This window comes from Telmatherina bonti (genome assembly GCF_933228915.1).
Source record: "Telmatherina bonti genome assembly, chromosome: 6".
NCBI classification, from domain to species: domain Eukaryota; kingdom Metazoa; phylum Chordata; class Actinopteri; order Atheriniformes; family Telmatherinidae; genus Telmatherina; species Telmatherina bonti.
In genome coordinates this window covers 26,243,256-26,271,130 of record NC_136624.1, presented here as the reverse complement: position 1 = coordinate 26,271,130, position 27,875 = coordinate 26,243,256, and the positions used below count along the sequence as shown (strand labels likewise).

General features: G+C 38.7%; 1 protein-coding gene across 1 annotated transcript in view; it reads right to left on the bottom strand.

Annotated features, from left to right (window-relative positions):
• Positions 1–217: 217 nt before the first annotated feature.
• poc1a (POC1 centriolar protein A) overlaps positions 218–27,875 on the bottom strand; it is a gene marked incomplete at both ends in the record, with an annotated part of 42,801 nt that continues 15,143 nt past the window's right edge. The window contains 2 exons of the mRNA XM_079242052.1: positions 218–328; positions 9,122–9,394. Of these exons, the coding sequence (XP_079098178.1) occupies positions 218–328; positions 9,122–9,394 (384 nt within the window). The remainder of the gene's footprint in view (positions 329–9,121; positions 9,395–27,875) is intronic.

Genomic DNA, 27,875 nt, shown 5'->3' with positions numbered 1-27,875 from the left:
CTCCTTGACCTCTGATATCCGAGTAAAATGACTTGACAGTGCATTAGCATTAAAGCTAAAACGTTCATTCAGTGGCTAATCACTTCTGTGCTTACAATTGTCCTGTTGCATATAAAAAACTTCCCATTTTCTGAGTGATTTAAAAATATGTGAGACAGTCAACAATGTTGACTACAATATTTTCCACTCACACCATCAATCAGCTTCATGCCCAGCTTTATGCTTCTTCTCTTCTCTGGAGATGTAGTCCAATTTCCATTTGGTTTTCCAAACACTCCTTGAGCTTGTCCTCTGTCAGTGTCAGCCGCTGCTCTAAGATTGAAACAGTCTGGATGGAGAGAGAGGGTAGAGCAGGAGTACAACATGGAAAAAAGACAGCATGAAAGGAGACAAATAAGAGAAAAAGAGTTATTTAGAGGGCTGCTGAAAATCAGTGTGACAGTAATGACTTTATGATGGCTATGCATGGATGTGTTTGAGACAGATGTTGTGGTTGCAAAACATCCCAGCAGACTATCATCAAGAAACCTGCTGCTTGGACACAAGAGTCTCTGTGTCTGGTTTTCTCCATTTTCACCCTCACACAATTGCATAAACACATTTACTCACACAAAATACAAGAAAGTCACTTTGTGAAAACACAACCGGCATGTGTGGGTAGTGAGATCACAGTGCAACATACTTTTTCCTGGAGCTTCCTCCAACTGTAAGCGTATCTGTTGTGCAAATTTGAGAACTCTGTCATCTGAACCAATTTCTCAGAGATGTGTCCAGGTGTAAAATCCAGAGAAGTCACTATCTGACTGTACAGATCCTGTGATTTACTTCAACTAAGCCTAAGGTCATATCAACAGTACATGGTATAGATAAATGCTAAAAAGAAACAACACTGGAAGAACATACCATGATTGAAAAATGTAAAAAGAAAAATTTTGTGAAACGATGTCCATCCATTTTCCTAACTGATTCAGGGTCACGGGGAAGCTGAAGACTATCTCAGCATTCACTGGGTGAGAGGCAGGGTACATCCTGGACAGGTTGCCAGTACTCAAACAATATGTCAAATTTTACTGTGACTGTTTAAAACAATTGCAAGATATTTTAAATTGCAATCTGTGTTATCAAATTTTTACCCACAATAACCACCAACAACATTTTTAGTTAAAAAGGCAAATTGCAGCTCAACTGATGAGCCAATCAAGTATTTTTTAAATTGTGTACAAACCACAGGACTAAAACAGAGCAGTAGAGAAGACTAAAGAGCATTTAATCTGTGGAACATAAAGTTCAAGATGTCTCAGAATAATGCAGTTTTCTCTCCAAACATAAACAAATGAAGTAAAAACAGCTGCCACTGGACCAAAAATGATCTGATCCATGCATCATAATAAATGTCATTGTGTGATTGCTAAACTCTGGCTTTCCTTTTTAAAATGTCATTTTACACACAACATTTATGTTTTGTATTGAAATAGAAATGAAAAGAACTCTTATGATTAGAGAGGTGCAACGCAATCAAACTAAGGGGGAAGAATTTTAGAGTAATTCCTTTGCTTTTTTTATTTACCAGGAGATGAATACAATTTACTACAAATGGATGAAATGGATGAAACTGGAGCTACTAGGAGCTACTAGGAGCTAATGTTGCCAGGTGAGAAACACACACATTTATGTTCGGCTTAACTATCGTAAAACACACAGCGTAAACGCAAGAATAATCAATCTGTGCACGTACAAAACCGAAGACATGAAGCTCTCCAGGTTTTGGGACAATAAAGGAAATAAGCATGACAACATGATAGCGCCAGTATAGCAGAATATGTCACTCATTGTGCCAGCAAGTGTAATTCTGATACTGCTAAAACTATTACAAAGATGAGCCATTCTGAGTATTTATCAAATGCCTAATTTAACACTAACAACAAACCCAAAATGTTTCCGAATGATTATACTGCAATACATGATTTAGACAGTATTTGGATCACAGGCTGTTTACATATGTTCTTAAAGGCTTTGAATCACATTGTAGCTCTATCACAGCTCTTACAGTACGTTTTTTTCTAGGATGTTCCTCCATTTTGCTTCTGTGATTATGGAATGACTGCCATTATTCATGCAGGCTTCACACATCTCTGTATGGTAATTAGATATTGTCATAATTTCTTCTCGAGACTGGCCTCTGTGAATAAAAAAATAAGACTAAAAGGTATTTGAAGTCACTGGTATGCTGAAAACTGGTTCACAGATGACTTCTGAAAGGGTTTTGGCTTCGGATTGTTCAGCAATCCCATGAGAACCTTGATGTTTTGTATGTGTGCTGAGTGTCTAAGGGCACGTTCACATGAGTATTTTTGTAAATCCTAGTCCATTTGCTCAGAAAGTCCGCTTGTTTGTGTGTAGTGTGAATGTGCAAACAAATTCTGATTAAAATCAAAGAAGCAGATATAGTCCACCTAGGAACGCAGGTTTCAGTCTATTTCAAGCAGACTAAATACAAGAAGTGGACAAAAACAAAGTGCATTGTGGGTTCAGAGGAGGGTTATCAGGATATTGAAATTTTAAACTCATTACTGATACTTAAAGCTTTAACACACCTACTCTGATTATTCATTCGCATTTTTTAAGGTCTTATTCTTTCGGATCTAGCGGACTGTCCTGATGAGAGTGCACCCAAAGAGCATGTTCACACTACTGCTGTTTGGTCTGCTTTAAATGGACCATGGTCCGCTTCCAGTTTGTGTAGTATGAACACCAACCACACTTTGATGTGGACCAAAGAAATGGACTCTGGTCCACGTGAAAGCCGGGGGTCTTGGTTCACTTGCAAATAGACTATTCAGCGTCCAAAAAGAAAGGGACATCTGCCGGCCACAATAAAATATCAAGAGGAAGACAAAAGTGATGCAGATTATTGTGTGCGTGGGAGGAAACATTAAGCCAACACCATGTATTAATGTTTTGCAAATTGCAGTATAATTAAGAACCCCAAAAACAGTCTTGCATTGGTCCAATTTTACCGATCTGAACCCACTCGAAAGCATTACAGTGACCAAACCAGACCTGTTAATATGTTCGTTTGAAATCTGGATCAGAAATTGAAAGTATATTATCAGGATTTTTTATACATATTTTAAAAAACTGCCATCTGCTCCACCAGCAGATTGGATCTGTTTCAGTGAGAAACCTTGGAGTAATATTTGACCCTGACCTGTCCTTTGGCCCACATGTTAAGCAGGTTACTAAAAGAGCCTTCTTTCATTTACGTAATATAGCCAAAATTAGGGACATTCTGTCTCAGCGTGATGCAGAAAAACTGGTTCACGCTTTTGTTACTTCGAGACTAGATTACTGTAACTCTCTATTACTGGGCTGTCCTAAATATGCCCTGAAAAGCCTTCAGCTGATCCAGAATTCTGCAGCCAGAGTCCTGACCAGAACCAGCAGGAGAGATCATATTTCTCCAGTTTTAGCCTCTCTTCATTGGCTGCCTGTTGAATCTAGAATAGAATTTAAAATCCTTCTCCTTACATATAAAGCCCTCTACAACCAGGCACCACTATATATCAAAGACCTCATTGTTCCTTATATACCAAGTAGAGTACTTCGTTCGCAGACTGCAGGCTTACTTGTGGTTCCTAGAGTCTCAAAGAGTCGAGCAGGAGGCAGAGCCTTTGGTTATCAGGCGCCTCTCTTATGGAATAAGCTCCCAGTTAGTGTTAGGGAAGCAGACACCCTCCCCACCTTTAAGACTAGGCTGAAGACTTATCTTTTTGATAAGTCCTATAGCTAGGGATGGTTAGCATCCCTTAGTTATGCTGCTATAGGTTTAGACTGCTGAGGGACATTTCCTGATACACTGAGCTTCTTTCTTTTTCTCTTTATCTCTCTCTTTTATCCCCCCCCCCCAATAACAGTGTTGCATCATTAACATGTATGTCTCCTGTCTCAGCAGGTCTCCCTGGCTGGGAGTGGCAGTTCCTGTTGTCTGTTGTCTTTCTGTCCTCTTCCCCCCACACAGCAGAGGCAGATGGCTGCCTGTCCTGAGCCGGGTTCTGCCGGAGGTTTCCTTCCTGTTAAAAGGGAGTTTTTTTCCTTCCCACTGTTGCCAGTGTGCTTGCTCAGGATGGGAGATTGCGTTGGACTCAACTCAATCTGTTGGTTTCCTTATATAGGCTATTATGAATTGGCTTTCTTTATGTTTTCCCCTCTGTCTGTAAAGCGTCTTGAGATGGCACTGCTGTGATTTGACGCTATATAAATAAAGTGGAATTGAATTGAATTGAATTGCTTCTGCAACAAAACTCAAAAGATTTGGTGTAACTTAAGACTCTCTCACTAAGCAAATCACACTGGCTCAGGTTTGTAAAAAAACAGTTGAAAACAGTTATAAGAATTCAATTTTGAATTTTGATCCAACAAAGCAACAAACACATTCAGACATGATTTCACCTAAATGAATAGATGGAAAAACTGACTGTTTATTAAACCCAGTACAGTAGTTCTGCATACACAAAGCAGTGGGTTCAACAGTGTATGGGCGAATGGCGCTTTCCTTTTGGTCGTCACACAAGATAACATCTCCTGCTTTTTCATGTAAATGTGAGCGCTCTTATTTCCAGGCTCTCTTTCTGCCGGTCTCTGTTTTCCAGATCAATACTACCCTGTTTCATCTCACCAACCTGATCACAGTGAACCATTCCTCAGCAAAGCCAACTATTAGTGTCAGTCTGTGTGTAGTTCTGCACGTGTCCCCCAGGCAGCAGCAACATTATACAGGCCTATGGTTTTCATCTGGAGTGGAAACCAAATCTTTAAGCTCCTAAAAATAGAGCGAGCCGTTTTTCTTTTCTCTCCAGAATCCATTATACTCTTCATCGCCTTCAGCAGTACTGCCCTCTATAACAAAGTCACAGAACTTAGGATTGACCGAAACTACAAAAGCTTAGTAGCAAACCGATGAGGATGGTGCACAGAAGAGGCAAAAAACCTTCTTCTACCAGTAGTTTGCTGGGATATTAAACATTAGGAATGTAAAAAGAGGCATAGAATTCAGGTGTTGGTGGAACAAAAACTTGATCAAATATTATGACTTGAAAAATAGAATATTAAAAAAAGCTGACTGCCAGTGAGACACAGCACACTGAGACACAGTAATAGTCAGCAAGATGAGAGAACCAACACTAATATGATGTAAAACCAACTGTATTGATACAATAGCAGTGAAGCCTTGTAGATTCCCTATTTAAAATTAAGATACAACATCTCAAGGAGTTGCCCTTTAAATCAATCCCAAATTTGTGAAAGAGGACCTGTGAAATCTGTAATGGCTAATTCTTAGGAAATTAAGACTCAATTTTACAAACAAAACTGATTCTCATCGAAAACAAACAAACAAAGGCAAGCAAATCACACGCTTTAAGGTTAAATGTATATTTCATCTCTTAGTATCCATGAACTTTTTTTTTTTTAAGTCGAGTTATATTTCTTCAGTTTTACTATGCAACAAAAAAAAAAAGCAAAAAAGTAGTCTGGCTTCCAGTTAATCAGCTTAAAAAAACTCTGCATCTCAATATAGGCAACAAATTGAATCAACAAGTGACTAAGGATCCCTTTTGAATAAAAAAATTCTTGGGGTCTGGAAACCATCAATCTTATCACTTTTCATGGAGAGGTTGGACTATCAATTGCAGATGCAGACAATTTGTAACTGATTCAGAACATAAGGCTCTTAGTCTGAAGCCTGAATCTCAGTCGTTATATACAGTCTCTGCATGGAGTTTGAAGAAACCTCAACTATTCTCATACTTCAGCAAGAAAAATGATCCAAAGCTTTGAGATGCACTGTACTACTTCTGACTTCTGATGCCAAGCACTTTTATCATGATCCAAACTATCAAATTTGTACAATTCTTTTTTTAAGCTCCACTGCATCCACCAAGATACTTGAACTGGTTCTCTGTTGATGCAGATCAGGAATTTAAATTCACTCTTTTGCCTCATTTCCAGGATTGTCAGAGCACTAACAGCTGTAGTCGCACAGGACATTTTTGGTGAAAACTGGCACAGACATTAAAACTATGCCTACAAATGGCTAATATAATAGTTCTGCTGTTTGTGAATGTTTTCATTATGTTTAAATTACATTTGGTCACCTAGCAGCTGATTTAAAAACAACCCATATTTACACCACTTTTAAATATCCTTGAGGCTGTGCTCTTAATTTCAGTGAAGCTAAGTGTACTGTTAACACATGATCTAAAAACAGAAGAAAAATCATGGAAACACGAGTAACATCAACAAAAAACATTTTTAAAAAGTTATACATTAGAGGGAAGTAGCTTTTAACGCTGGTTTTTAATGGACTGAAAGTTTCAAGAATCTTTAGTTTTAATGTGTGCTGCCCAGTGTTTTCCTATCCTCGGGTCTACATGTGAAACTTGACTAACATTAGATCAAATAATTATTTTGCGACCAGTGTGCTAAAGAGGTGATGTATGGTTGCAAACTGCCAATTGGACTTTAAAAATAACTAAAAGCCCAAGCCTGTCATATCCTGCTGTTAGAAATGTTAATGAAACCATAGATTGTGGTGATGGGTAAAGTAACCAGTAAGTCTGCAAATACTTGGAGCGAGACTATCTGCAACTTTATGTTAACACAATTTGTGAAAAAGTATATAGCACATCAAATGTTCCAAAGGGCCAGGGTGATAGTATAAAGTTTGATTTTTAATGTAAACAAGGAAGGTAGCATGGCATTTTTCTTGTCAAATATCAAAAGATTATGGCAGTGGCAGTATTATCTAGATCTGCATCAGCGCAGATGTGGGATTGATAATGAATTCCTTCAAAGTAATTCTTTGAGCTGAGTTTTAACTAATGAGAAAAAGACTTTAGTAAGATGAGACATTTTAGCAGTGATGTCTGCTTTTGACCATCCAGAAATATGTCCCTGTAGTGTTAAATGGGCTTTTGTTTTATAGTGTAAAAATTCCCAAAACTGAGAAAGATATCACATTATCTTTTAATGTGACCCAATTGCTACATGAATAGAAATTTAAAAAACAAAATAAAAAGGCAAAGGAAACAGAATTTGGAATATGCGAACTAGAGCAAACAAATGAAAAGCAGCTAACACAGCAAACTGAGCCTTTTAAAGTTTCAATTTAATGTTGAATAATTCATTCCTTTTCCTTTCAGAAGCCAAAACTATTACATTTGCTAGAAGACAAAATGCTGCAAAACAATACAAGGGGACAGATGTATAAAAAAATAAGAAATTTAGAATATGTATATAGCAAATGTTGCTTTGTTAGTTGCGTTTCCAGAAGCCAGGACAGAAATGTAAGTACTTGTAAAAGCAAACTTTAACTGAGATAACAGTGACACTGTAACTTTTCTTCCACAGTTTGGACTTAAAATGACATTTAAGTCAACAATAAAATTTAAGTCAACAATAAAATTGAGTTTTGATTTTAAAATGTTTTGAAAGATGTGCTTCACACAGGATATGGCCCAGCCAAAACAAACAAAAAAAGACAAAAAACAATGATTGGAAGACTTGGAGAGTCGGTTTGATATTTTAAGGCCGGGTAACCTCTGGAACTTTTGGTAAGTTTGAGGCTTTCTAAACAGCTGGGCTAAATAAAACATAGGTTTTTGTTTTGCTAGCAAAACTATGTTACAATCGTGAAAGTACCAATGGAGAAACTATAATGAATAAAAAACAGACTACTTTTACTCCACTACTTATTTTGGATCACTGATACTTTTACTCTGATGCATTTGTGTTGATTATATACAAAAGAAAAAACAAAACAAAACACAATGATAATTTGTTTAAATCCATTATACTTGTTATAATGTGCGATGTGTGTTGCTATAGACAATCTCTGTACGCAAGTGCATAAGTTTCAGTTTCAAGCCAGTTAAAAAAATGCAGGTGAATCAACAACACTAATTACTTTAGTTTTCACAGAAGAACTAGCTTATAAGTGACCAACTTGCCTTTAGTTGCCATTGGTTATGGAGGAGAGACATCTTTACATAAAAAAAACATTTAAAGTACACTTACTGGTTTAAGAAGGGAAAAAAAGCTATGTAGGGGAATGAACACACTTGATATGTGTCTTTTCATGGATGTTCCTGTTGATGTACGACTGCTCCAGCAAAAGGATTTTTGAATGTCAGGCTAAAAATTTGAAATCATAAACAATATGATATACAAAGTTTAATGTCTTAAATAACTACACAAGACAATTAAATACTTTTATTTTCGGTACTTGAGTAAAAATATTAAAATAAACTACTTGTAAAACTAACGTACAAAAAATGTTGAAGACTTTAGTACTTCTACTTAAGTGGGGCACTTCAGGAACACTTCAACTTCTATTCAAGTAACTTCATTCATAGAGTACTTGTACTTTTAGTTGAGTCTTGATTCCGAGTACTTTATACATGTCTGGCTGTAACACACTATTAGATTTTAACAGCAGTCATCTGATTTCATGAAAGAAATGTCAATCTGTAAAAAGCAGAAGTCATATGTGTTTTGAAGTGTTCTATCACAGCTATTTCACTGGCTCCTGGGTGTCCATCGAGGAAAACATTGATGGATTTAACACAAATTCAACATGTAAAAGAACATACACTGATAAGACAGCAATGTATGTCATAGATATGTTTGTGTTTAATGATCTATTTTTAATCTTGCAGGATCTGGTTGGGTCTGGCTTCAAACTGTCTGGCCTTCAGACAATCACACACCAGCATGGTGTGTGTATGTTATGGATAAGCTGCACTACCTGAGCCATTTGTGTGGGTTGTAGACTCGGTCTCATGCTACCACTAGAGTGAAAGCACCGCCAGCATTCAAAAGTGACCAAAACATCAGCCAGAAAGCATCAGAACTGAGAAGTGGTCGTCAATGCCTGCAGGACCACTCCTTTATTGGGTGTGTCTTGCCAATTGCCTATAATTTCCACCTGTTGTCTATCCTGAAAATTGCTAAAACACTTTCAGATCTGCAGGTTGTGAAGTGTTGTGCACAGTGCAGGTGGGGAGCACAACCACAGTACTGTATGTGCTGTTTGTCATTGAAGATTAACTCATCTTCTGCTTACCTGAGTGAGAATATCCAGTTGACCTATGATGTGCTCCAATGTGCTTGCCAGACCAGAGGGAACCTTTCCCTCTGAAGCATGGGATTGTGCTTGATCCTGGTGTGAGGGCTGCTGTAAACCCTGGGTCTGCTGGGTGGAAGAGGAACTGCTGTTGGGTTCTCTGTGGGCGTGGGAATGAGCTGCTCTACTGTGACGGCCATTATGACTGTAACTCTGAGTGTGGGCAGGAGGATGAGATTCATGTCTGTTAAGTTTCTCCACCGGTTCAAAGGCCTGCAAAACAGAGAAGGCAGAGTTTTAGGAGTTTCTGGAAACTCGGATTTGCTTGACATGGTTTGGTCAAAAAACCTTGCAATTAAATGCAACAAACAAATGAGACATTAAGATACAAAAATGATATGCTGCAGAATGTAAGGACTTCTAAATGGACCTCCAAATGGAGACTAAACATTCAAAGTTAAAATGAGGGAAATACTGACTCGTGTTTCTGTACATGCACACAGAAACCAAGTCAGTCTGTCTATGTTGTGATTAATTTAATGAGGCATAAACACATGAAGGTCAGTGACAACATCACTCCATGTCTATGTGGCTAAAACTGTGCATATTATATATATATATATATATATATATATATACATATACATATACATATATTCCTTCTCATTTCTGTCTGCTTCTTAAAATTGCTGTGTATGTGTACACTTTCCATCACAGCAAGGGAGACAATCAATGTTTTACTCATCTTTCCATAACAGGAAATTTCTGCACACTCAGCTTTGTGAAACTGCATCACTCCAAAATGAAGCCAGACAAGCAGTATGGTCAGCCACGATGTGGCTGCTCATATTTGCCACAGAATAAGGTACATGTAGTTACACATTAAGGCAGAGCTATATTCCAAGGTGGTAAGACATATTGCTCGAAATGAGAAGGCCAATGAGTCTGCTTCAGGTCAGGGAGGCTAGCCCTCCCCCAGGATATAAAACTGAAGAGCAGTCTCACACTGCAATCCGCTTAGCAATTTTGCAGTCAGGGGCTGACTTGTGTTGTACCTTCTTTCACTCCTACAGGGAACACTGGTTAAATGCATAACCTCCAGTCCCCTCTTGGTCAGTACACTTGACACAACACTTAAGTCTGGGAAAGCCCAGTTAACAGCAGAGCATATCTTTTTCACCGAAACGCCTTTAAAGAGAGCCCAAGAGGCAGTTATATTTCTAGCTGAATATGTGCACACACAGCTGGGCCATGTCTGCATCTTTGCTAGCATAACTTACTCCCACAATCCATCGTAAAAGGTGCTGCTTAGCGAGCACCCTTCCATGGACGGAGAAGCAAAACAGACAATCAGTGCTGCCCGCACCACTCTTTTGTCTGGCTAATGTATGTGCATGTGTAAAGCCCACACATGACAGAGCACCTCTGCTGAGTTGAAACCTAAGGGAGATGCGAGTCTGACAATTTGGATGAAAGACATACAAGAAATTTGGGGACATATGTCAGATTAAGGCCCATTTATCCTTGACCTAGATGATGGATACCCAAAAAGGCCGAAAGTTTGGTCTGTCTCCTGTATCAATTATGTGAGTAATTTGGCCATTTTCAAAGGAAAATGTCACTTGATGCAGACAATGGAGCAATAGCTCTGGAAATCTCTGGGGCAGTACTGAGTTATATACTGCAAAATAAAAAGACAGAAATAGTATAGAACAGCTGAGAAAAAACACAGAGGTTTTATTTTTCTGCTTTAAGTGTTTTAGGACAGTTGTAAACATTTTTAAAGCAGTCAATCCCTGCTATCAACTAGTGTCAAAACAAATTTCTTCGAGTCATGACAAATTTGATTAAAAGTTGGCATTTTCATGGTAGAGACATAAATACTACTTCAAATTCATATAAGTTAAGGGCAAGAACACTTTGTTAAATTGTTAGCTTTTTAAATGGAGAAAATACTTTAAATAAAGTAGCCTGTGTTCCAGACTATTTGTCTCAGGTTGAGAGAGTTTAATTTATTTTATTAGCCACATTACAAATGAGCCTAAAGATTCTTTAACTGTTTACTTTTTAAGAAAATACTTGAAGTACAAAATGTCTATAAGACCAGTTGTCTGAAATTGTGAATAGAATTTATTTAATTTAGGCTACAGCATGAAACACACTTGATGTTGTTTAAATGTTTACTTATGTTGTGAACAAAACACTTGGAATTATAGGTTGTTTTCTTCACTGGTTGTTTCAGGTTATGAGGGTTTGATTTAATTTCCTATAGAGTTGAACACTCTTTATATAGTTTTATTGTTTACTTTTATGACAAAGATAATACTTGAAGTGCAGGATAAACCTGTTACTGTATGTTGATGTGCAATAAATAAAGGTATGTACAAGTACCCGTCTATTATATTCATTTCAACTGACTTGTAAAAACTAATTCAGAAACTAAGTTAGTTACTTTTTGGAACAAGTAGTGAATAACTATAAATCTTTAAAATAATACTACCAACACTGCTTGTTACTATGGGATGGGAGCCAGAAGATCTCCCTTCCCAGCCTATGTGACAGGTCAAGAAATAAACCTTAATCAATGAAAAGGAGTGCCCTTTTTTCAGCAGCTCTGCAAGAAAGTTAGGACATCAGCCACAGAGCTCAGAAACTGGACCACAACCCTTTCTCTGACACCAGGTTTTGATAATATCAAATCAAATCAAATCAAACTTTATTTGTATAGCACTTTTCGTGCTTAAAAACAATACAAAGTGCTTTACATTATAAAACAATTTACATCAAAATAGATAAAACATTAACACACATACACATCCCCTTTCACCCACCCACAACCACCCTCACCCATGCCCTATTTGCCCTGTAACAGTTAAAAGAAGATGAATGAATGGCCAGGTGCATTTGCACCAGATGTGCACCAGATAAGGAAACGGTATTCTCAGGGAGCCTCTACACAAAGGGCTACCCCCAACCAAGACCACCCAGGCCATCACCATGGGGGCCACCCGGGTCCGGGCAGACAGGACCCACGCCACAACCGTAAAGCTGCAGCGCTGGATCCCGACCCACCAGACAGGGACAGCCCCCACAGCAACACCCATGCAGTCAGAGCAGGGGCAGCCCTCGGCGAAGAGGACCCCGATGAGGAGAGAGCTGGAGTGATAACTAAACAAAAATAAAATCCATTAAAATAAAATAATAAAATCTATACTATGTAAATCAATATATAAAATATATAAATAAATAAATAAAATTAACTAAAAAGAAAGATAAATATGGGTTAATATAAGAATGTTAAAACTTAGTTATAAGCTAAACTAAAAAGGTAGGTCTTGAGCTTTTTTTTAAAAACATCAACAGTCTCTGCAGCCCTGAGGCCCTCAGGCAGGCTGTTCCATAGGCGAGGCCCGTAATACTGAAATGTGGCCTCGCCATATGTTTTGGTACGAACTTTAGGAAGAACTAAAAGGCCGGTACCTGAGGACCTCAGGGTCCGCGAGGGTTCATACCTTAAAAACAGATCAGATAAATAAGAAGGCCCAAGACCATTAAGACATTTATAAACCACTAAAAGAACCTTAAAATCAATCCTGAATTGCACGGGGAGCCAGTGCAGCGACTTTAAAACAGGTGTAATGTGTTCCCGCCCCCTGGTCCTTGTCAGAACTCGTGCCGCCGAGTTCTGCAGTAGTTGTAAACTAGAAATACTCTTTTTGGGAAGACCAGAGAGCAGGGCATTACAGTAGTCTAGTCTACTAGAAATAAAAGCATGCATTAGTACCTCCGTGCTGGCAAGAGAGAGAAATGGGCGGACTCTGGCGATGTTTTTGAGATGATAAAATCCTGTCTTTGTAACATTTCTGATATGTTGAATAAAATTCAGCTCAGAGTCAAAAATAACACCCAGATTTCGTACACACTGGGAGGATTTAAAACTCTGCAGTTTGCATGAAATGATCTCTCTCTTGTCTTCAGGACCGATGATTAAAACTTCAGTCTTGTCCTGGTTGAGCTGTAAGAAGTTCTCTGCCATCCATGACTTTATATCTAAAATACAGTTTAAAAGGGTGTTAACTGGCTCCAGGTCATCAGGAGACACGGCGATGTAAAGCTGTGTATCATCAGCATAGCTGTGGAAATCAATGCCGTGTCTCCTGATGATGTCCCCAAGTGGCAACATATACAGGTTAAAAAGTAGTGGGCCTAAAATTGATCCTTGGGGAACCCCACATTTTATTTTATGGGTCTTTGAGGAGCATGTATCCATACTTATAAAAAACTGTCGATCTGTGAGATAGGAGTAAAACCATTTTAAAACAGTACCTGAGAGGCCCACCAGACATCTGAGTCTGTTTAATAAAATCTGGTGGTCTACTGTATCGAAAGCGGCACTGAGATCCAGCAGCACCAGGACAGAAAGTTTTTGTGCATCCAGATTGCCTCTTAGATCGTTCACAATCTTTAAAAGGGCTGTCTCAGTACTGTGGTTTGTCCTAAAACCAGACTGACATTTTTCTAAGATATTATTCCTGTTTAAAAACTCATTTAGCTGAATAAAAACAACTTTTTCTATCATTTTACTAAGAAACGGCAAGTTGGATACAGGTCTGTAGTTATCAAGAATGTTGGGATCCAGATTACTCTTCTTCAGAAGGGGCTTCACCACCGCTGTTTTAAAGGCGGTGGGGAAGACACCCGTCTGAAGAGAGGAATTTATGATAAGTAAAAACTCAGACTCAAAGAAGCCATAAAATTTCTTGAACAGTGATGTGGGAATAGGGTCTAAAAGGCAGGTTGTTGGGTTCAGCTGGGAGAAAACTCGACCAAGCATCTTTGTATCAACCAGGACAAAACTCTCCAGCTTCTCCTCGGGTAAAAACAATGCTTCAGATCTGTTAAAATCAACACTGCATTTAGATAAAAGACCGGATCTGATAGCATTGATCTTACTTCTGAAGTGGTCTGCAAAGTCCTCACATGCTGTTTGTGATGGTTGCATGGAGGACTTATTAAAACCAGTGTTTATTAAAATATCAATGGTTTTAAAAAGGAACTTTGGATTACTTTTGTTGACAGTTATGAGTTTTGAGAAGTGATCAGTTCTTGCCTGTTTTATTGTGTTATTATAGATTCTTAGGTGATCACGCAGGATTTCATAGTGCACTACAAGTTTAGTTTTTCTCCATCGTCTTTCTGCTCTCCTGCAGTTTTGTTTCAGCTTTTTTATTTCTTCAGTTCTCCACTGTGGTTTCAGTTTGGTTTTAACGGTTTTTAATACAAGTGGAGCTGCTGTATCAATTGCTGATTTTAATCTATTATTAAACTGATCAACAACTGAATCGCAGGAAGCAGGTAAGATCTCAGAAGGTGTTTGGTATAAAATTTCAATAAAATTCTCAGCCACTTCAGAAGTAATACATCGTTTCCTAACGGTTCTCACTGGGGCCCCCTGCTGGTTAAAACTGGTGACGTTAAAAAACACACAGTAGTGGTCTGATATGGCTAAATCCACGATAGAAGACACACTAACTGACAAGCCATAACTAATAATTAAATCTAATGTATGTCCTCGGTTGTGAGTCGGCTGTTTAGTATGTTGTGTAAAGTTAAAACAATCTAATAGACTTAAAAACCCTTTTGTCATTGAATCAGAGGGATTGTCCATGTGTATGTTAAAATCACCAGATATGATGATAAGATTGTGGGCGGCATGTATTGCTGATAAAAGTTTGGAAAATTCACTGATAAAAGCAGCATCATGTTTGGGTGGTCTGTAAACAGTGATGCAGAGGATTGGGGGACTGTTAAAAACAAAAGCATGATGCTCAAAGGTGGTGTACTGATCTAAAAGTATGTGTCTATTATTTAGGAGACTATTTGTTATTGATGCAGTACCACCACCTTTCTTGTTGCTTCTATAGGAGAATAAAAAATTAAAATTTGGTGGCGAGGCCTCAGTGAGAATAACTGGTGCATCTGTACCCAGCCATGTTTCTGTTAAAAATAAGCAATCAACCTTATTATCTAATATCAGGTCATTGATAATAAAAGACTTGTTAAAAAGGGAACGTACATTTAAAAGTGCCATGTTTACAGTGACAGGTGACTTATGGACTGTAGGATTGAATTGTTGATGCTTTGGAGGAGTTCTGAGATTATTAAGGTTAGCAGAGGAACTATGATGGAATCTGGTTTTATATCTTTGAGTAATGATTACAGGGATTGGATGATTAAGAATAAGAACAGAAGATCCAAGTCCAGTATTATATGTGCCTGAGGTGGAACTAAAAACATAGGAACAGGGACCTGGGGGACATCAATCGGTGGGGGACGGGTTAGTTGGTGCAGGTGTGGGAAGGTGCGTGGAACGTGCATGCTGTAATCCATAGGCCAGGTTGGCGGACAAAACGCGGGTGCCAGCTCGGTTCAGGTGGAGGCCATCTGCACCAAAAAGATGTTGCCTTTCCCAGAAAACGTCAAAGTTGTCTATAAAGTTGACGACGTGGGTGCTGCAGGCAGAGGAGAGCCAGGTGTTCAGGCTGAGCAACCTGCTGAAAAACGCCACGGATGTGCATATAAGCTCTATGTAGATGCTGCTCTGGAACTCTAACTAATGTCAATAACATTAGTGGGCAGCACTGTAGCCGCTAACTTCTCCTTCACAGGTTCCAGATTTCAGGGCACCTGGCCCTGCACCCGAGTAAGACGCAGGGGCACCATATGGGGGGAAAAGTTAGGAAGATTCTAAGGGCCCCATGACTTGATAGGGGCCCAAAAAATGTACAAACTATATAAGAAAATCATTAAACCTTTATTAAAATTAAGAAATACTATTTTCAAAGGTTGTAATAAAATATAGAAGTAATATAAACAGATAAACCATTTATATAAAAACAACCTGGTTTGATGTATGCACTGTGATTTAACCCTTTATAGGGCACTCAAAGAAATAACTTCAAATAAGAAATTTTAACCTAAAATTGTCTTTCTGGTTTGAACCAAGACCTCCATTCTGTTGTTACATTAACAAAAAAAAAGTTTCATGCTGAATATGAAAGGAAACAAAGTGATCAAAAATAGTCACTTGCCCCATAAAGGGTTAAACACAGCCCTATATCTTTGTTATTCCCATGAAAAGCTATTTTTTTCATCAGCTTGAAGCAATTGAAGCAAAAACAAAAATCTAAAATTTGCGATCAAGTGGTGGGGTCTATGCCACTGTCTTTCATAGGGCCCAAAATTTCTGGCGACGCCCCTGGTAAGAACCTCCTTGTGCACAGGGAGTTTTTCCAAATTGAGACATAAAAATATGCATCTTTCAAATCCGCTGTGATCCACCATTTCCCTGGTCAAAGAGAATGCATTACCTAGTTTAAGGTTAACTTTTTGACCTTGAGTATTTAACATTGTCAGATTCAGTTGGATCACAAAGTAGCAGCTGCAAAACCTTTGGTGAATGTTGCTAGCTGGGACTGCTCTTAACACCTCCTTGTCCATCAGAGAGAAGATCTCCTCTCTTGATTTTGGATATACCTGCATTTTAAACAATGTAATACCCCTGAAAAGTGACGGATTCTTGTTGAAATGAAGTTTGAAGTCATGTATCACATACCCCTAATCCACTGTCACAGAATGCATGCACACCATACAGCTTCCCTTCATGCAAGCTGGCCAGGCATTGTTATCAGTCTAAGCTCTGCGCCACTCTCTGAAAAGTGGGGCTAAGCCTCTGCAAGGACAAATCCGCACCTATCTGAAGGTTTCTGAGACAGGGCAAAAATCTTCTTTTATTGTTAAACCAGGTATCAAAGCACTGAGCAATGAAATTTACATGCAAACAATCTGCTGTACAAAGAGAAAAATTTCCTCCTATGACACATATGGCAGAAAAAATTAACAGAGAGTAAGCGATAAGGCAGATTTCTGTTTGTGCTTAACTAGGATCTTTTCAAAACCAGTGTCACCTGAAAAGGAGGGGGCTCTCCATTTTGCTCTTTTGATGGCGAGGCTCTCAATATAAGGCATGAGGTTATGCCACAGAGCCTTCCCTGCTAACCACCATAGAACTAGCCAGATGGCTGGAATTAATCACACAGACCATGAATTGCAAATCAAAGAACTTTCAGTGTGGCTCAAGAACAAGTTGGTTTAATAGGTTTCAATAAACTTCTGTTAACATGCAACACTCCACTGGAATCTGTAAATTACCATAAAATAAAATACGAGTCAAATCAACTTTATCCATATAATCCTATATTACACAGCATGTTTATAAAGAAAGGAGTAGTTTCCCAGGAATGAAAGTGAAAAAAAGCAAATATCATCTTTCATAATAAAGGACAACTTCTTAAAAAAAGAAAATGAAGAAGAAATTTATTTTGCTCAAAATCAAGATATTTCTGTACCCTGGTTTGTAAGCTATTGCAGGTAATGTGACATGTATTTTCAATATGAAGACTGAAACAATACATTTTTCAACATACTTTCTATGTACTTTACTTTTGTAGTCAAGTGTGGAGCCGGGGAAAACCCTGTTACACAAAAGTGTATATACACGCACAGGCAAACAAGCAGGCGAATGCAGTAACCACCCTTCTAATGAATCACCTGGAGTGGAAAAACCAACAGTGGAAAATTTCCTAAAGCCCAAATTAAACTCTGACACAGTCAGCCATCAATACACCCTACAAGTTGCATACAAAACCATTCATCACGGACACATTCACACAAAGAGAAGAGTCTCCAACTGTAATGAACAATTGAAGCGTAAAACTCAACCCTCTTCTTTTGGCAATAGCAGATGTTCCTAAATCCATTTCAGCCATGTTAGAGCTACATCCAGTTCAAACAGCCAAATACAATGACAGAGCAATCTAGACTGATAAAAGGCTGACTCTTAAAATTATAAGAATTATTGTGGTTAGATTAGTGTACTCTATGATACAAAGTTGAACATATAGTTTTATTTGGGTTTTTTCTGGAATGAATTTTGGAAAATTAATGTGCATTTTCCATTATTAGAAATTTATTGCATGTGTTGAGAACCTCTGATATCATGACTGAATGGCAACAGTGCTGTGTGACATAGTGGATTTTTGAGATTTTGGGGAACAGTCAGCACTGAAATTAATTAAAGTTACTAAAAGTTTAAATTAGGATTTCCTACCAAAGTAGAAACTAGTGTTCAAATGTTTTGAGGCCAGTTCTGGCAGAAAATCTAAAATAAGTTTGGGAGCAATGCATCACCTAAGTCATGCTTTAACATGACTGCAAACAAAATTGTATTATTCATGGAGGTAAAAATGTAGAATTTTACAAAAATGGACAACTTTCTATTCATTTTCCTCATGAAAGGGAAACCTGTGTTCTTAGTATATATGCAGCAAGTTGCAGGGTGAAAGAAATATAAATGATTCCATATTACTATGATACACTTAAAGTACGCTGCTCAAAAATACAAAGGGAACACTAAAGTAACACGTAGATTTGAATGAATTAAATATTTTTATTAAATACTTTATTTCCATAGTTAAATATGCTGACAACAAAATCACACAAAAATTATCAATGGAAATCAAATGTATCAACCCATGGAGGTCTGGATTTGGAGTAATACTCAAAATTAAAGTGGAAAAACACACTACAGGCTGATCCAACTTTGATGTAATGTCCTTTAAACAAGTCTAAATGAGGCTCAGTAATGTGGTTTCCGGGTGCCTGTATGACCTCCCGACAACACCAAGGTATGCTCCTGATGAGGCGGCAGATGTTCTCCTGAGGGATCTCCTCCCAAACCTGGACTAAAGTATCCGCCAACTCCTGGACAGTCTGTGGTGCAACTTGGCGTTGGTGGATGGAGCGAGACATGATGTGCCAGATGTGCTCAATTGGATTCAGGTCTCCTGTTCCTCCTTGCACAAAGAAGGAGGTAGCGGTCCTACTGCTGGGTTGTTGCCCTCCCACGGCCTCCTCCACGTCTCCTGATGTACTGGCCTGTCTCCTGGTAGCCCCTCCATGCTCTGGACACTACGCTGATAGACACAGCAAACCTTCTTGCCACAGCTCACATTGATGTGCTATCCTGGATGAGCTGCACTACCTGAGCCACTTGTGTGGGTTGTAGACTCGGTCTCATGCTACCACTAGAGTGACAGCACCGCCAGCATTCAAAAGTGACCAAAACATCAGCCAGAAAACATTGGAACTGAGAAGTGGTCTGTGGTCACCACCTCCAGAATCACTCCTTTATAGGGTGTGTCTTGCCAATTGCCTATAATTTCCACCTGTTGCTGTTGCTGCTGACAATAAAATCTCACAAAAATTATCAATGAAAATCAAATGTGTCAACCCATGGAGGTCTGGATTTGGAGCTATAGTCAAAATTAAAGAGGAAAAATACACTTCAGGCTGATCCAAATTTGATGTAATGTCCTTGAAACAAGTCAAAATAAGGCTCAGTAGTGTGACACACTCCAGCCACATGAGGTCTAGCATTGTCTTGCATTAGGAGGAACCCAGGGCCAACTGCACCAGCATATGGTCTCACAAGGGTTCTGAGGATCTGATCTCAGTACCTAATGGCTGTCAGGCTACCTCTGGTGATGTGAGGAGGAGGGCTGTGCGGCCCTCCAAGGAAATTCCACCCACACCATTACTGACCCACTGCCAAACCAGTCATTCTGGAGGATGTTGCAGGCAGCAGAACGTTCTCCACGGCGTCTCCAGACTCTGTCATGTCTGTCACATGTGCTCAGTGTTGAGCTGCAAGCACAACCCCAACCTGTGGATGTCTGACTGTTTGAGCAGACACATGCACATTTGTGGCCTGCTGGAGCTCATTTTACAGGGCTCTGGCAGTGCTCCTCAAAGAAGGACAAAGAAGGAGGTAGCGGTTCTGCTGCTCAGTTGTTGCCCTCCCACGGCCTCCTCCACGTCTCCTGATGTACTGGCTGTCTCCTGGTAGTGCCTCCATGCTCTGGACACTACGCTGACAGACACAGCAAACCCTCTTGCCACAGTTCACATTGCCATCCTGGATGAGCTGCACTACCTGAGCCACTTGTGTGGGTTGTAGACTCCGTCTCATGCTACCACTAGAGCAGTGTTTCTCAAATCCAGTCCTCAGGGCCCCTTGCCCTGCATGTTTTAGACATGTTCCTCCTCCAAAGCACCCAAGTCAGATTACTGAACTTCTTTATAAAGTTCTTTGCAGCCTGTTAACGAGCCCTTTATTTCACTCAGGTTTGTTAAGGTAGGGTTGCCTATAAATCAGAGGTGTCCAGCTCCGGTCCTCGAGGGCCAGAATCCTGCAGGTTTTCTATGTATCCCTGCTCAGACACACCTGATTCAAATTAATTAGTAGTAGAGCTTAATCAGTTGTGCACGTCATTGGCTGTTTGATCCATTTAGTAGAAGCTGGATGTGTTGGAACAGGAATACATGGGAAACCTGCAGGACAGCGGCCCTCGAGGACCGACTTTGGACACCCCTGCTATAAAGCATGCAGGGCAGGAGGGTCTGAGGACCAGAACTGAGAAACACTGCACTAGAGTGACAGCACCGTCAGCATTCAGAAGTGACCAAAACATCAGCCAGAAAGCATCAGAACTGAACTGGTCTGCGGTCACCACCTGCAGAACCATTCCTTTTTTGGGTGTGTCTTGCCAATTGCCTATAATTTCCACCTGTTGTCTATTCCATTTGTACAGCAGCATGTGAAATTGATTATCAATCAGTGTTGCTTCCTAAGTGGATAGTTCGATTTCACAGAAGTGTGGTTGACTTGGAGTTACACTGTGTTGTTTAAGTGTTCCCTTTATTTTTTGAGCAGTGTATTAGTTCTGTTGAAATATATACAGTATATACCGTGCTAATATTTGTCTCTCTATTATTCAAATCAGGAATAGAAAGCAGTGTCTTAATAAGATACTGATTAACTTAACTAATTTGTTCTATTTACTTGATCTGTTCTCCAGTATTGTGAATAAAAGGACACTTGTTAACAAATACACTAAGTACTGGTTAAAGTTTATTTTAATTTTGTACTTTTTTGCACTCCAAAAAGTAGATTAGGACTATAGTAGCACAAGCTAACAGATCTTTAAAATAATACTTTAATTTACCATGTTAATGTCGTTACTTAAATTTTTTAATATTTTTCCTCATAAAACCTCAAGGCGGGACTGATGCCATCTTTCCTGTTCCCCACCAAACTTCCCATCACCCAGTTGGATGGCTCCTGCATCTGGCCCAATGCAAAGAAGTTCATGCGGACATTTGGTAAAACCCTACTGTAGCGTTTAACATCTACAATGCACTACTGGTTGTCAATGGTTTAATGAGCTTATTACATGTACTTCCTCAACAGTGATCATTCCTCTGTTGTCGTGAGATCAAGTCGGTATTTATTGTCCTTCTGTTGTTCATTTGGTTTTCAGATCAAAAGCATAAGAGTCATTCAACAGTGTCAAAAACATGAATCTGCTGAATGTACAGTAGAAAAACTGTTTGCCTCTCTCATTGACAACAACCGTGCGACTAAAATCCTGACCCTTAAATAACCCCCGCTACAAGCGTCACGATACCTGATACCACCCCATGGTGGATGGGGAATTTATAAAAAAATATGGCTCCTACACCAACTGAATGTTTACTTGATTAGTTCTTGAGTTTAAAATGATCATTTGAGATGAAGATGATCGGCGTTTGCTTTGTGCAATAATAGCTTCTTTATATTTGAGTGGTAATCACAAGCATTATTAGTACTCATTTATTCATTCATTCATTATCCGAACCGCTTAGTCCGATCAAGGGTCGCAGGGGAGTTGGAGCCTATCCCCGGAGTCTTTGGGTCGCCAGTCTGTCACAGGGCCAACATAAAGAGAGTTTGAACCTCCCCCCAGCGGAAGCTCAAACTCGCGACCTTCTTACTGTGAGGCAACAGTGCAGCCCATTATTTTTCAATCAAACTTTTTTTTTTTTTTTTAAATATCATTTTAATTATTCCTATTTTAATCACATTTTTATTTTGTTTTGTTTAATTCAACTTAAAGTTATTACTCGTGCATTTTCTCACTCAGGCATAATTTCTGTGAAAGAACCTTACTTTGGACATAAAGGTGCTTTGTCACAGTGGTGAATCAAATTCACCAAAAATTACTTAAAACTTCTAATTTATGAAGACTCACAGCCTAACATTTAGAGGATGGCTGCAGGATGACCCATAACACATCTAGATTGTTACTGGGCGATGCAAAACCTAAGATACTAAGCCTCTATTACAATACATGCTTTTTAATCATGCAGTGTGTAATATATGGGCTTTCAAGTTCAACATCTAACACAGTATTTCACTTTTTGGTCAAAGATGGGAATTTGGTAGGTAAGCATGTTCAAAGTAGGGATGTAAAGATGTCCTTCATAATATGCAGACAAACATTTTCACCAGCTGCTCACATCTCATTTAATTACAGTGGATCAAACATTTTATGACGAGCTGTGAGTGATGCTCTTTGCTGAATGAAGTTTATGATGTGACTCAGCCTTTGGACTTATTTAACATGCAAGGGTGTTTCTCACTCTTATTTCCTTTTTTCCCCAACACAACTGTTACTCTGCAGTCTACTTTGTCCATCTCGGTTTCATTTTCTTCCATTTTTCTCCCATTTACACTGGCCACTGCGTATTAACCTTGTTTTTAAATCATGAAACAAGCATGAACCGGTCTATCTTGACAGTTCTAAAATTTTTTCTTTTCATTATTGTCATTTGGTCTAGAGTGCGTTTGTGTCTATCCCGCTTCAACGCTTACCCTGTTTCCCACTTTCTCCGTACACTGATGCTTGTTCATTCCACTTAACCATTAGGTTCTATCCAACTCCACTAATATCTTGTCCTGAAAGCTGCCTTATCACAGCTCTTGTCTTTCTTGTTACGCCATGTTGTGAAATGCATTTAAGTTTTTCAATCAGAACACTACCACCTGCAATGCCTACATAAATCATGTCCATACAGCCACAAAATACTGCAATGGTGATTTGTGGAAAGGCATTGATTCCATTGTTGTTAAGTATGCACTAGTGTCAAAAAAAGATAATGATGACTGTTCCAACAACTACTGTGGCCAATGAAAGTCCATTGCCCATTCTCTCTGCTCCACATCCTAAAGCCAATCTGAGCAGCGCAGTGGTTTGTGTGTGTTGAACTGTAGAGGGAAGCCTGCTGTGAGAACACAGCTCGTCTGTCTGCACACGTGAGCAGGAAAGAGACCCAGATGTGAAGCTGGAGACAGAGAGTGAGGGATTAGAGCGGATGCGATCAGAGAGAACTGATCTGCCTGTCAGCAAAGCCTGGCACTCATGCACGCGCACACACACACAGACACAGACAGACACACACACACACACGCTGGTGCATCTAGGCTCACACAACAAAGCAGCATCAAATTAAGATTTCCTCAGCTGTGTGAACAGAGATGACCTGATGAGGCTAAACACTCATTCTTTAAAGCTGACTTATTGTGTTTAACACAGGCTTACATGCTCCTGGTATAAAGCCCATTCTTTACATATAATCATTTAGAGAAACTTAACACCTAGGTAGCCCTGCGATGGACTGGCGAGCTGTCCAGGGTGTACCCTGCCTGTCGCCCAAAGCCAGCTGGGATAGGCTCCAGCTTCCCCGCGACCCTGAATTGGAATAAGCGGTTCAGAAAATGAATGAATGAACACCTAGGTAACCTCAGGAATTACTTTTACATTTTTTTTTTTTTTTTTTTTTTTTTTACATGTTTGGTCTTTTAAAGCTTACAACACACCTGCTTTTTAACGTTGTTCTCGTGTAAGCAGCTGTCTCTGTTGTTGGACAAAATGTTCACATGTCTGCCTGTGCATTGTATTGGAAAGGATGTAGTGAACCCAAAATCCACTTTCACACATCTACTGGAACCCTAAAGGTTATACAGATGTTCTGGAGTAGGTGAATGCATAATGCAAATCCGCCATACTTTCTGCAGAAATCTTAACCAGGCCTCTGATCAAATCTTCAGAACAGCAGCAAGTAAGATATTGTTGTACATGTCTGTAATTGTGCATTGGTATCAGTGAGTGTGATCTTTCCCACCTGAAGGGCCTTAAATTTACTGTGGGATTGCAGGAATCGTGCATAATATAGACTATTCCTGCAAAACTATCTCCTAGAATGCAGGAAAATCCAGCATACAATTATAGCAGGATATAATAATATGCAGTAAAGGTTTGAAATCAGACCCATAAAACTAAAAGGAAGACTTCCGCTATAGATTTAGTGCACTTGTTCCTTCTCGCTGAACTTCGTGCTCCCTCTGCTCTCATAGTGTTCCCAGCGGCAAACAAGCGTTGCCGCGGATTTTCCGCCGGTAAGATAATCTATTGACAGACTGCTGTTTAAAATGTAACCTTGTGTCATCTGAAGGCAAAACCACCGGAAGAAAAGATGGGTTCTAGTAGCAGTGCTGGTGTCAGTGATGTCAGTAACCACCCAAATCCTTAGGAAGTGCCGGTGCTAGTAATGTTATCAAGCAGCTCAAAGAAATGTTTTCGGGCCAACTGACTAAGAAAATACCCGCGGCTTGAACAGACTAAATTAACCACACATCTTATTGTCCACTTTTACAATTAACTCTGCGTCACCAGTTCATGATGTTTCTAACGGCAACTATAAAAAAAATAATCACACAAATAAACAGGCTGATTCAGAGGCACACTAGCACTTTGAGGAGGAAATAAAGATGCTTCATAAAACTTGATAGCATAAAACTATCGAGCCTGTATGATGACAAACGAAAAAAGAAAGATGTTATTCAGTAGTCATGCATTATTAAGTCATAGCCATGGGTACTTTTTTTTTTTTGTTATTGGTGAGATTTTATTTTATTTATTTTTTTTTTTTTTTTTTTAACTAGAATTATGACCAAGTTTACTTAGTTGTTGATGCATTACAATCATGGGCATGGATGGCTGGAGTGTGTGGTCCCAAGTCAATTTTTTATCTACCAATGCCACCAAACAGTTTCAGTACTAAATGAATTGGTGAATGCAATTTTTTCCTCTTGTTAAACTCATGAAAAAGATGAAGCATCCTTCTAGATACACCAAGCTATGATAGCTACATGAATAGAAAAGGTCTGCTAGAAATTAACCAAACAATTGCAGGCACACTTGTGAAATATGGTATCAAAGCTGTGCTAAGCTGTGTTTTCCTTAGTAATGGATGGATCCACTGTAAGTAAAAGTAATTAAATCAGATACGCAGATGAAAACTAGACAAAAGCAAAATTGTTAATAAAATTGGTAAACTTTGGTCCTGCATACAGAAGAATATTAAATAACAATTCAGAATAAGAAAGCTCATTTCAGGGCTAGACCTTCACAAGACAAGCCTGAGTTTAACAAAACTTTTAATAAATGGAAAGAGATTAAGAAGAGAAAAAAGAGAAAAGACAATAGAGTGTAGAAGAAAGAGCCACAAAAAAAGACTATGTGAGGACGTTAGGAGCATGGAAATTAGACAAGAGAAAGCTATCTAAGATGACGACTAAGAAAGATGAAAGAAACAACAAATTAAATCTGCATATTAATCTGAAGTACAGACAGGACACGGCAAGCCCTGCAGTTAGGCTTGCTGATAGGTGCATCAAAACAATGAAAATGTGTAGTTTTCAACGATACAGAATTACATTTCTTATTTATAATGGTAAGACTGTGTTTTTAATCTGAATAATGAACAAGCCCACAACAGTCACATGTCATGCATTTCTTCAGTTAGGATACGGGTGATTTTTGACAGATGTTTTGATGCATGGCTGGCACTAATTGTCCAGAAATTCTGTTGTAGCTGACTTCAGCCAGAGAACATCCTGTTTACTATATTTTGCCTCTCTGAAAATAAATCAATTTATAAAAGCACATTAGATCCAGCTTTCCTATATTACAGGAACTCTGTTTCTTCTCCCCTTTTGAACTCAGAAAGGCTTTGAATACTCTTTCCAAGAGAGAGGCAAACGATCACATTTAGTTGAGCGGGTGACATTTTTACTCTTCTCTACTCCCTCTTAGGCGACACGTGAGTGAGACTTACTGCAGTACGCAAGATAAAAGGGCTGCTATTATTAATAAATTATGAATTACTAAATCATAAATGAAAGGAAAATCTTGGAAGCTTGTGCTTCCAGGTACAGCTCCCACTATTTAACTGAAACGACTGGCAACTGACAATCTATAAACAAGGATTAAAGAAATGTCAATGCCAGGCAGTAACTCAGGTTAATGAGACTGCTGTGAGTGTCTTTGTGGGCGTGTGAGTATATGTCAAAGCACTATTGTGTGTATCAGGTAAAACTGCAGTGAACAAATCTGTTTGGAAAAAGGAAGATTCCAATGTTAGATATTTAAAATTCTGAATGTCAAACAAAAAGGAGATGCTGAGACTTCTGTTATTAATGACTTGGTGTTTCAATCAAGGATGGTAAAAACCATTAAATCAGAGGATTAATGACTATAACATGATTTCTAAATTTTATCAGTGAATACAAAGAAAGTGAAGGGTCTGGCTCCTTTATATCTATTTCAGACATGCTCCTTTTCAGTCAAACATTGCTTGAACACAGCTAAACCATAACTGCAGACTAAAATCAATCTAAAATTCACTCATAAGTACAAGACATTATAACAAGGTGTGATACTTTCCATAAACACTGACCATATAAAGTGTGCAGACTGTGTTACTGTAGATTTAGAAAGTGCAGCCAGGAAAATGACTGAGGTAGAAATGCTTATACAGGTTAAACCTAATATATTATGTGTAAAAAAAAAGAAAAACACATTAAACCTAGAGTGAAGTACAGTTTTTTTCCATTAGTGCAGAGATTTCAGATGTTAAAAACACATTCTATTGAAAGGGTTCAGTGGGGTTATACAAGAACAGAGCTTTGCAGAAGAGTACAATATGTTCATAACGTGTACTAATCATCTTTCTCTACATGGTCCAGCTTCCCATTTTCAAATCAACCTTTTAGACTCATCTGTAATAATGGCTGTCAAGTAGAAGAGCTATTAAAATCCATTTTCAATCCTGTTCCGTATGCACAGGGAAAAAAAAGAAAAAGAAAAACAACAGTCAGATACTGGGGAACAAAAGGAGTTTTGGGGATTTTGAAAATTACATTTAAAAAAAGTGGGGTGTTCTGTTTTTGCAGAATGATGTTCTGGCTGCAGGGCTGCACCAAGAAGATTTGCTTTGCCAAGAAGGGTCTTTTGGATATTTGGCTTCCCTTGACACTTATACATTGGGCTGTATTATTATTTTATTTTATTTTTCATTTCTTTATTGCTAAATTTAGGTTTAGCTACTGGAGCAGACTGGAGGAACAACGGAAGAGACTGAACAGATGATAGAGGGAAAGAGTAAAGAGTTATTGCTACCAAAAGATCCACCAGTTCTCAGCTGCATTTCAATAGTTTTGATTTAAAAGTTCATATTTGCACTTTTTTTTTGCTGGAATTTTTTATCTAATGTTCTCTCTTTTCCTTTCTTGTTTGTAATTTTAAATGACACTTCTTATTTTCTAATGTGTAATGTCTCTGTAAAGCACTTTGAATCACTCTGTTGGTGAGCTGCACTATACAAATAAAGCTGGCCTTGTAATTAATCATTTAAACTGTTAAACTCTTTCACACAAAACATAACTTTCCTTTAAAATAAGTGCTACATGAAG